General features: G+C 42.1%; 1 protein-coding gene across 1 annotated transcript in view; it reads right to left on the reverse strand.

Annotated features, from left to right (window-relative positions):
* The window catches only part of EPHB1 (EPH receptor B1), a 437,960-nt gene that overhangs the window by 46,540 nt on the left and 379,365 nt on the right, over window positions 1-12,055 (reverse strand). Inside the window, exon 12 of the mRNA XM_007108469.2 lies at window positions 9,447-9,662. Coding sequence (XP_007108531.2) covers window positions 9,447-9,662 — 216 coding nt within the window. The remainder of the gene's footprint in view (window positions 1-9,446; window positions 9,663-12,055) is intronic.

A 12,055-nucleotide genomic window follows, 5' to 3' on the forward strand; every position in this document is an offset into this window, starting at 1 on the left:
AGGGAGGCCCTGGCAGGCTTGGAAGGAAGGGAGCCTCAGAAGCGCAGAAACACCAGAAAAACACCGGGTGTGGGAGGAGCCAGGGACTGAGACAGGAGGGCTGAGAGGCAGGAGGACCAAAGGGGAAGGGGCTAGGGGAGATCAGAGGCGCCTTGAGACAGAGTGCACTTCAGGATAAAATACGGAGGTCTGCCGGGAGCAGCGTTGAGGGAAGGCATGGGCAAGGCCAGAGACTTCTTAGAGAGAAAGCCTGGGGCTTTGAAGGATGGGAAAGTCGACACTACTTTAGCAGAAGGAACCTGGCTGAATACGAAGAAGCAAAGATTTTGCTCACAAAGGGACCGGATGGGGCCTCTTCCTACTGATCAGAAAAGAAAGCAAGGCATGCCGGAGCAGAGCTTTAGACTTAACTAGTAGAAAGCTGCCATGCAGAGAGGGTTTGTGGGACCCTGTTGGGGCTCTGTCCACCAGTGTGAGCTGAGAAAGGGCTAAGGTCAGGTTTGTGAATGTGTATGTGAGCCCCAAATGCAGAGTTAAACAAAGATGTGGCACTTTCCCTGATAAGTGTGCCTTTTTTTCCCTTGGTAACAGGAGACAGGACCAGTAATAACCAGAATGTTACATGTGAAGTCAAACACTGAGCACTGGTCTTTAACACAAGCACAGTGTTATGGACTGAATGAGTGTGCCCTTTCAAAATTCATATGTTGAAGCCCTAACCCCCAGTTTGGAGGTTGGGCCTTTGGGAGGTAATTGGGTTTAGAGGAGGTCATGAGGGTGGGGCCCCCATGATGGGATTAGTGTCTTTACAGGAAGAGGAAAAGAGACCAAAGCTATTGCTCTCTCTGTCTCTGTCTCTGCCTCTCTCTCTGTCTCTATCTCTCTCTGCCATGTGAGCACCCAACAAGAAGGCAACCATCTGCAAGCCAGTAAGAGAGCTCCAACCAGGAACTAAATTTGCCAGCACATTGATCTTGGACTTCCCAGCCTCCAGTTTCTCCAGAACTGTGAGAAATAAATGTCTGTTATTTAAGCCACCTAGCCTATGATATTTTGTTAGAGCAGCCTGAGCAGACTAAGACACGTAGAAATGTTATTTTGAACACCCATAACTGTATTCAGAAATACACCTGCCAAAAAGAAATTTATATAAATTGTACAGGTATTAGAGCCCAGCCCAGCTCACTGGTCTGTCTCTCTGGAATGTTAGGAGCAGTTCAGAACTCCTCTTTATTTTAATGGGTTTATTCCAGTCATAGAAAAGCACAAAGGAGCAAATTCTATCTGTTCATTATTCCAGGAGCCTGATGGGAAGGAAATGCTCTTGGGGCTAGAAATAGCAATTTAAAATAGAGAAGGAAGACCTGGGGGAAGCATGGTGGAGAATTAAGACAGAATAAGAGATGAAGAATGAAGGCCTATTAGGAAAAACTAGAAAACTTTAATAGCTACGACAGGTCTCTACCTATAAAGTAAAACAAGATGTATTAGAAGGTGACGATGTTTAAAAGATCTTGAAAGAAATGCATGAATAAGGAACTTAAGATGGACTAGAGCAGGCTTAAGGGCTGTCTTACGGACCTGCTGATTATGGTAATAAGCTGAAGGTTCCACTTTTGGTGTGGAGGAATATGCTTCTAACAAACAGACTCTCCAGCAAATAACAACAAAATACAAGAGAAGAGAAAAGGAAAGAAGAAAGAAAAGAAAGGAAAAACTACCTGAAAGTTCCAGAAACTGAGCAGCATGAGGTGAGTTTTACTTTTTGCAGTTTTGCCCTGGGGGCAGCTGTCCACCCAATGGCTAAAACTCTAGTGGAAAAACCTACCATCTTTCTGGCTGGAGAAACCAAGTGAAGGAGTCCTGGATAATCAGGGATGCTGGAGAGTTGGGAAAGAATCCCTGGACATAAGAGAACCAGGGAAATGGGATTCCAAATTCTGGGTATAAACCTTTGCCATTTCTCTGGCTGACTCCTAAACCATGCAAGTATAACACAGATTGAAAACCACAGGAACTGAAATCTGAGCTGTTGCCCACTGCATACATGATAGAGTCTGCAGGTTGAGTATAACATGTTAATTTCCTGCTAAATCAAAAAGAGCAACACTCTTTGGATCAGTGTAATAGAATTCAGAGTCTCTACATCACATATGCAACACTCACAACACATGTAATCCAAAACTACTAGACATACAAAGAGCCAGGGAAATGTGATCCATTTTCATTGGAAAAAAGATGCCAATCCCAGGATGACCCAGACTTACAATAGCAGCTATTATGGCTATGATCAACGGGGTAAAGAAAAATATGCTTATGATGAATAAAAAAGTAAGGCATCTCAGCTGAGAATTGGAAAGTATAAAAGAAAGATTCTTAAGAAAGTATAGAGCTAAAAAATGCAATATCAAAAGAAAAAGTCTCGAGGGACTTTTCTTAGAAGAATGGAGATAGCAAATGAAAGAATCAATGAATTTAAAGATAGATCTGAGAAAGGGAGAAGAAAAAAATGGGGAAAGTAATGAACAGAGCCTCAGGAACCTGTGGGACAATTTCACAAGTTTTACACATAGGTAATTGTAGTCCTAGAAAGAGGGAAAAGGGGACAGGAAATAATATTTGAAGAATTGTGGCTGAAAAATTCCCCAATAATAGTAAAAGACATAAATTTACAGATTTAAGAACCTGAGAGAATCTCAAACAAGATAAATTAGGGGAAAAAAGCATGACCAGGCACATCATAGTCAAGCTAAAAACCAAAGATAATGAGAAAATCTTGAAAGCAAACAGAGAAAGTCATTATTTATATTTATATTTGTGTTTATATATATAAATCCTAGAGTAACCATTAAAAAAATGTAAAGAAATCAATAGATAAATGAAAGTTAACAGCCTGCCCACCTCTGCCTGAAGATGGGGTGGGGGCGATGCAATATGGCCTGACCTCTGTGTTTATCAGCCAAAGGCCAGCAGAGCCATTTGGCCAAGATGACAATCCTTTGCTGGATTTTTGGGAAGAAAAAGGGAAAGAAAGAAAGAGAAATAGGCTTTCTGTGATATCACAAATGACCCAAGTCGAGCAGGGAGTCTGGCACACTGTGGGGCCAGAGAGGAAGCCATGGTGTCCCGAGCACTGGACTCAGAGTCTGAAAACCTGAACTGAAGGGCCAAAGCTGCACTGACAACCTATGTGACTGAGTAACTCATTTGACCATGCTGGGCCTCGATCCCTCCTCTGCAAAGTGAGGGGGTAGGATTTACTGCAAATTCTTAGTAATTGCCTCTCTGGAGGAAAGGGACAGTTGGACATCCATGCTTCCTGCTTTACAGACATCTGTATTGGTCAGTGTTGGGCTTCTTCATGCTCAGAATGAGGTCCTTTGCCCACTCTATCTCTTCCAAGTCAAGTACATTTACGCCCCCTGTTTTGATTCTTGTCTTTATGCTGATGACTCCTAAATACACACCGTCATTTGGACTTCTCGTCCATGCTCCAACCCAAATTTCCAGCTGCTTATTCAGCAGCTCTACTTAGATATCCTACCAGCACATAAAAGTCAAAATATTCTAAACAAGTGTCTTACAAATTTTGTAACAGAATCATCTGGGAAATCTTGGTGAAAATGCCAAGGCCCAGACTCTATTCAACTTCATGAGTCTGTTCCTCTGTGTTCCTTATTAGCTCTCCAGGTAAACCTGATACTCACCAAAATTTGAGAGACTCTGCTTTAAACTAAACCCACAATTTACTCCCAATCCTTCTATTCCTCCAACCAGTTCCTTTCCATAATCCCCATTCTCAGGGAATGGCACCATCATCCATCCAGAGACACAGTCCAGATACCAGGTGTCATCCTTGGACCTCTGTTACCCTCATCCCTAAGAATCACCCACTCTCAAGTCTTTTCCACGTTTCTCCCCTGATCCCCCTGGGCTTCATTCACTCCCACTGCCCATGGCCTCCTGATACATCTTGCTTCTACTTTTGCCTCCCCCATCTGTCCTCTACACTTCAGCCAGGGTAAATGTTTTTAAAAAATATTTTATTCTGAGACAGTTTCAATGTCTAGAAAAGTTTCAAGAATACTACAAAGAATGCCTATACACTCCTCATCCAGATACTCCATTCAAATTCTTAACAACTGTCACAGAAATGCCCTCTTAGGGATCATATGTAAATATTACCGGGTTATCATGCCTCTCTAATGCCCTTCAATCTGGAACAGTTGGCGGTCTGCTTAACTTTCATGACCTTGAAATTTTAAGATCATAGGTTAGGCATTTAATAGAATGTATCTTAATTTTAATTAGTCTGATTTTTCCTCATGATAAGATCCAAGTTATACATTTTGAACAGAGTACCTGAAATGCTATGTTCTTTCACTGCATACTCTCAGTGGCACACAATGTCTGTTATTGGTGGTGTGAACTCTAATCTTTGATTCAGATGGTATTACCAGACTTCTCTGTAAAGTTACTTTTGTAACTAATATTTTGGGGGAAATACTCTGAGGCTATGTAAAGTCCCCACTCTCTCTCATTTCACCCCAAGTATTAACACGTTTCTTAACTATTAATCTGATGGTCACCAAATAGTGATTTTTCTAATAACACCATTCTTTCCAATATTGGGAAAAGCTTTATCTTCTCTTATTTATTCATTCATATTCATATCAGTGTGGACTCCATAGTTACTATCTTATTCAATAGGTTATAATCTGTTACCATCAGTATATATTTTGAGGTTCATTTTATACTATATTTGGACATTGGGAAGCCCTTTAAGCTGGGTATTGTGTACTTTTGACATATTCCCATCATTCTTTGAGTACTTTCTGGCACATAAAGGTGTACTGGGCTCATCTACTACTTCTCCTGCCCAGGCCCTGGAAGGGGCCATTTCCCTAATGAGTCCTGGGTGCTTTTAGTATAGAAGAGAATACAGAATCCAAGATATGAGTGCCACAGGTGTACTTTTTGCTACACAGGTACCATTGTGTACAGGCACTCTCAGCTCTTATTTATTTCTCTATCTCCTTATACATTGAAAACCACAAGTTCTCACAGATACCTCCAATTCCAATTCAACATCACATAATTCATTCTAGCTTTCATGCTTTCCATATTTGTACCTCCTTTACCAAAAGCTCCCATTGTCTCCAATATATTTCTCAATATCCCTGTCTATAGTTAATCTTCCAATAGTGCTGGCCTTCCAGCCGCCTCACCCATGGGTCCTGATCCCTGCTAGGGCTTGCCTCTCTAGATCAGGACATCTACCTTGATTGGGCTTGCCAAATGACTTTTGGATGAAAGAAAGAAGGAAGAAAGCCAAGAAAGTTTTTTGTTTGTTTTGTTTATAAAGGGAGGGAAGATATTGGAAAGCAAAAGCAAGAGAAAAACCAGGTTATTTTTCTAAAATGCAAATTCATCACCTTTGGGTCATGTATGTGCATCTGTGTACACCCCTCCCACCACCCACCCCCACCCCACACAGAGCCCTTGAATGACTTCTCATTGCTCTAAGGAGGTAAACTCCATCACAAGCCTCTAGGAGGCCCTGCCCGATGTAACTACTGCTGACCTCCTTGGTCACTTTCTCTTCTTTCTCCAAATGCCAAGCACAGGAGTCCTCTCTCAGCTCCTCTAAAATTCCACCTTCCCTCTTGACACAGAGCCTTTGTATGTGCTGCTTATGTTTCTCAGTGCTCTAACCTGCCCCATTCATTTGGGTGGCTTATTCTTCAAATCTCTGCTGGAGCACCATCTCCTCCCCTGGAAGCCCTCTTTAATTCCCCTAGATCTAGTTAGGCTATTTTTCTTATTTATTATTTTCTTCATGCTCTCACAGAACACAGTGGCTCTTATCTCAACTGGCAATTATGCACTGATTTGTGTATGTGTCTGATTAATCTTCCTTTTCCTCATTCGAATGTGAGTAATGTGAGAATAGTAATGCTGTCTCTTTTCAATCCTAATTGTGCCTCTAGCTTGTAGCCTTGGATTGGTACATAGAAGATGATCAATAAATATTTTTCATGTGAATAAATTGCATTTTTAGAAATATCAATAGTTTAATCAGCAAACATGATAATTTTCTCTATTTTGAATAAAAGGCAAAACATGGAAGAATAATATGATAAAATGTGAAGGATCCTGAAAGCTGTTAGGTTTAGTTTATAAGCTTCATCATTTAGAAGAAACACAAAATCACAGCAAATGATCTAAATAATGTGTGCAGGAAAGTAATGTGGGGAATATTTCACTTAAGAAACTTTCAATGTAAGACATATAGAGATTGTATGTTTGACTCACATTATAATTTAGGTGACTCAGGGTCATTAAAATGTTAGTCCTTCCAAATGTAGAGTAGAATTGCATTCAAAATCCATATGTGAGTGTATATGTATCACTGCATGTTTTTGAACCAGACAAAGTGATCTTAAATTGAAAAAAAAAGATATTTGAAAAGAGCCAAGAATTTTTTTTAAAAGAAGAATGAAGAATAACTTACTTTATCCAAACAGTAAAACTCTTGCTAAAATTCTTGTAATCATATAGTAAAACTTCTGATAAAGTTACTATAATTAGAACAATATGGTTGGGCATAAGAATTTAAGATGATCAATGGAGCAGATTTGAGAATCAAAACATAGTTTATGTAAGGAACTTAACATATGACAAGGATGACATGTGATTCAATAAAATATGGAAAATATCTTCAATAAATGGTGTTGGTATAATTATCTATTCACCTGTATGAAAACAGCGTAAGAATATATGTCCTAACACATATTCAAAAACATATTTGAGAATAGCCCTGGTGTCTATCAAGAAGAGAATGGAAAAATAAACAATGGAATGCTCCAGTAAGTAAGAACAAACTACTTCAGCACACAACAATAGGAGTGAATCTCACACACAGAATGCTAAGAGAAAGCAGCCAGACACAAAGAGCATCCTGATTCCACTTATGTGAAGTTCAAGAACAGGCAAAACAAACCTATGGTAGAAAAAAAATCAGAACAGTGGATGCCTCTGGCTGTGGGGCAGGGGAGGGACATGAGGGAACTTCCTGGTATGATGACAATGTTCTTTATCTTGATAGGATTTTGGGTCACACAGTTGCATGCATTTGTTAAAACTCTGTAAGTGTACACTTACGATTTGTGCACTTCTTTATATGCAAATTTTACCTTAATCAAGGAAAGAACTATAAACAAATATTTAACTCTTATTAAAGATGTGTATGCTGAAGCGTTTAGGGGTGACGTGTATTAATATCTGCAACTTATCTGGAAATGCATCAACAAAATAGGATGGAGTGATGAATAGACAGAGGGATGGATTATATAGTTATATGATAAAGCAAACATAGCAAGATATTAATTCTAAAATCTATGTGGTAAGAATATGGCTGTCTTTTGTAAAATTCTATCAAGTTCTCTGTATACTTGAAATTTTTTAAACTAAAACCTTGGGAAAAATAAATACATTTCAGGTGTACTAACTATTTAGATATAGGACAACCCCCTTCAAAAGGCATTTTATAACCCTGAGAACTTTTAGAATAAACCAGAAAATCCAATAAGTAGAGGAAAAGATAGATATTTTTGACTAAATGAATATGAACCACTTTTGCAAGCCAAAGGATATCATAAACAATATCAAAAGGACAATTGTATTCTTTTGAATAAAAAAAAGAATTGTATTTTTTTGTACAGAAAAAGGTGAAGGAATTAATTGTATCATATATGGCAGGAAAAGTGTTAACATCTCTAACATAAAAAGAATTCCTATAAATTTCTAAGAAACAAGAAAATAACCCAATAGAAAAATAGGTAAATACATGTACAGATAATTAACAAAAGAAGAAACATGAGTCCCAGTAACTGTGCAAAAAGACAGTAATATCTCCAGCAGTCAGTTGAAAATGCAAATTAAAACAAAATGAGATATTATTTTTCACCTTTGGATTAGCACATTTTAAAATATTGATTACTTTCAATGCTGGTGAGGATGTTGGAAGATGGGCACTGTATAACCCTAGTGGAGTGTGAATGTTTACAGACTTTCAAAGCAGCAACCTGTAGTAAGAATCCCCGAGAGACACACAAGACACAGAGGAATAGGCATAGTATGATCCCATTTTTATAAAATAAAAATTTTCAAATTTTTGAACACAGAGAAAAGTGTGAAAGCAGACACATCTAATTGTTGAAACTGATGCTTCAGGACAGGGCTTGGTAAACTATGGCCTAACTACCAAATCTGGCAGGTCACCTGGTTTTTTACAGCCCATGGGCTAAGGGTGGTGTTCATACATTTTTAAAGGGTTACATTTTAAATAGTTATATAATCATGTGCATAATATACTCATTTGGCCTCTTGGCCAGCAAAGTCTGAAATATTTACTATATGTCGCCTTAGGAAAAATGTACCAACCCTTGCTTCAAGGGAATTGTAGGTTCTGAGTTAGTCTTTCCTCTCCTCTGTATTGTTTTGATTTTTATGATAATTATGTATTGCTTCTGCAAGCTTAAGGAATATAGGTAGGTAGGTAGGTAAGTAGGAAGATCAGTCACTTTGGATGTTGTTGGGAATAGATGTAAGAAGACAAAAGGAAACCAGGGAGACCAACTAGGAAGCTACTGTAACAGTCCAGGTGAAAGAAAATGGTGCTTAGAAATAGGGTGGGTGCACAGCAGAGGTGGGAAGAAAGGGACAGACTTTAGAGAAACCTATAGGAGTAGCTGAGGGATTGGACGTGGATGGGGAGGCACAGAGAGAACTCAAGACTGATTCCCAGGTTTCAGTCATTAGTTGAATGGTGCAACCACTGAGTTGAAGAGATGGGGGAGGGGCAATTGGAGAGTAACTCAAGAGCTCTATTTTGGACCTGTGAAAGTTCTAAAGGGAATTGTGTGAACTAGGCAGCTGGACACAGTTGATTAAACTTCTTGGGCTGTAGAGAGGGAGGCTGAGCAAGAAATACAGATTTGAGAGTCCTCATCATGCAGATGGTACTTAAAGCTTTCTGGAAGTGATAGAGAAAGAGAAGAGGACCAGGAGACTACCTGGTATCACAGTGCTCAACCCAACTGCAGCCCACTCCCTGCTGACAGCTGTCTCCAATGCCACTGTCCAAATGTTTGGATTCCCCCCAAATCATCCTTTCCAAAATGTCCTCTTCATGGGCCAGGAACAGCATGGCTTCAGAGGAGACCCCGACCCTTTCTCACAGCCTATGCCCCAACGCTTGCCTGGACAAACAGCTACTGTAATTTCTCCTGGATGAATGGTCCGCGCAGCACCTGGCTCCCCCCAGTGGATAGATGAGTTCTGGTCCCAGTCCCTCCCAGTATGGTCCGCCATGGGTCCCTGCCATGAGCAGCCACCTTTCACCCCTGTCATACTTTGACCCGAGGAGACACAGAAGGACTCACCAAGGAGCTGGTGTAGGTGGGGTCTGAGGTGTCGTCCTGGAGGTAGCGGGAAAGGCCGAAGTCAGACACCTTGCACACCAGGTTACTGTTGACCAGAATGTTCCTCGCAGCCAGATCCCGGTGCACGTAGTTCATCTCGGCCAGGTACTTCATGCCCGCGGCAATGCCCCTCAGCATCCCCACCAGCTGGATCACTGTGAACTGTCCATCATTTTGCTGTAATAAGACACCAAGGGCAACCAGATCAATATGGGCTTCAGTGGTTAAGCAGAAGCTGAGGTGCCAGGGCCCCACTGCCTTCTCCCTTCCAACTCCCATTCTCCTCCCTCTCCTTGAACACTCTGCCTTCTCCTTGCCAAGCCTTGTGGATTTCATCTCCAAATTACATCTCAAAGCCATCCACTCCTCTCCACCTTCACTGCCACCATTCTAACCAACTCATCGTCATACATCACCTGTAACAGCCTCCCTCCACCTTCCCCCGTCCCAATCCATTCTCTAAGGGCAGCTAGAGCCATCCTCGTAAGACGGAAATCAGGTCACGTCACTGAAGCGCTCTAATGGCCTCCCACTGCATTAAGGGAAAGTGCCAAACTCCTCAGCGTGGCCCACGGGGCCGCATGGGATCAGCTACTGCCTCACCTTATGCCACTTTGTCCTGCACTCCTGTGCTAAAGCCACAGTGACTGGCGACTTTTCAATCCTCTCCCTGGCCAAGGCTTTCCTGCCTCAGGGCCCTTACACATGCTGTTCCCTCTGTCTTTTTCCCACAATCAACACCTACTTGCTTCAGGTCTCCACTTAAATGTCCCTCCCTCAGAGAGGATGTCTCTGTAGTCAGTCCCCTCCCCCACACATAATTAGCACTTTCTTACTACTATCCTTCAGTGCATGCTCTTTTTTTCCTTCTTAGCATGTATCACAAGGTTTAGCTGTGTGTATATGTGTGTGTGTGTCTGTCTCTGCTACTTGACTCTAAGCTCTTTGAGACAAGAACCGTCCCTCTTGCAGTCACCATAGCATTCCCAGTGCTGAGAACGTTTGAGTAGACAGATGTAGCTCGATAAACCTATGCTGGATGAATGGCTGGTACATCTCTTCTGGTCTCCAGAATTAAACGTTTACGGTGTCTTGCTCGACAGTGGATAACACACCTGCCTCAGAGGGCTGGGTGGTCAGGAGAAGTGCACACACCGTGTCTGGCTCGTGGACTCTCCCAGTGAATGGACACTGTCGCTGCCCCTCCTCCTGCCAACCTGAAGTGCTGCCTTCTCTCCAATCACAGTTTCTTACCTGGATGCCCTCCCTCCTCCATGGTTAGAGGACAGGCTCTTCTGTGAGTGAATGTGTGCCTTCCTCCACCTCCCCAAAGCCCCTGAGTCTGGGCTCTGCACACACTGGTTAGTTACATCAGTGGACCTTGGGCCATGCTGCCAAGAACACATTTTCCCAACCAGTCCAGCCCCAGCTGCTCCCTAAAGGGTTATGAGTTGTATTGTGTAAGCAGAGCACGGCCCAGGCATTGAGATGCTCTGAGTGGGGGAGAGGGGGGAGGAGGCGGGGCACCCTGGGCTAGTCCAGTTCCTGCTGAACACAGACCTTGGGCAAGGCAGTCCCTCCCTCTGCTCCAGGGTCCTCCTGTGAAATGCAGGAAGCATAAACAGTGTGAGGAGTTCCCATTTATTGAGCATCTACTGTCTGTGAGACGGTGCCCAATGCACTCACATGCATTGTCTCACTGACATGTATGGGACACATCATTTATGCATGAGCTCCTGCAAAAGTAATTTTCTATGCAAAAATAAGTAAAGAAAAATAAAAGAGCTGTTATAAAAATACACTATTTATTAGGGGAAAAAAATCCAACAATTGAAAAGTCTAACAACGGTAGCATGAGTTGTTGAAGACTTTGCTCCTCATGCAAGATTGCAAGCCCGAGGGTTGGTTATGCCCCCCGCTCAGTTGAAGGAGTGGAGCAAACTGGCACTCCCTCCACTCCTTCCTGAGCCCCCAACCCCCACCAGAAGGAGGACCCCCAAACACACTGAGTTTGACATACTCCAAGTTCCAAGTTCTCACTCAAACCTTAACCACCTCCCAGTCTGCCCAGAACGCTTCCTCTGCAATATTTGCTTCTAACCAACTCCAAAAGAAAGTGCAGAGCTCCTTTTTGGAAACTGATTGGTTTTCAGCACATGGTGCCCATCTGCCAGAGCTGGATGTGCCGTGAGTGATGCAAATCTTGCTCGCTAATGAACTTCACTCCACACCTCCTTGAGAAGCTAGCCCAGATTTCCTGAGCACCATCATTTCTCTAAGGAGGTCTCTGGGGATCTGCCTCCCCAGAAAGTTGTCATGCGACTTCCGTATATTAGAAAATATATTTCAGCCACAAGTCCCAAGGGTCAGATTTTTTCAATTCAGTTTGTTCATTCTCCTCTCTAAGTGGAGACAACAGGGTGGTTAAAAATAACTGTCTCCCTACAGAGGCCCACTTGTAGACAGATGTTGGGGAGGGCACCGGTGCTGCTTGGAAGCAGCTTTGCCAAGAGCAGTGTTGAAAGCTTTTGCAGATTTGTGTCTATGTTTCTATTTTTTTTTTTTTTTTT

This window comes from Physeter macrocephalus, chromosome 1, assembly GCF_002837175.3.
Source record: "Physeter macrocephalus isolate SW-GA chromosome 1, ASM283717v5, whole genome shotgun sequence".
Lineage (NCBI taxonomy): Eukaryota > Metazoa > Chordata > Mammalia > Artiodactyla > Physeteridae > Physeter > Physeter macrocephalus.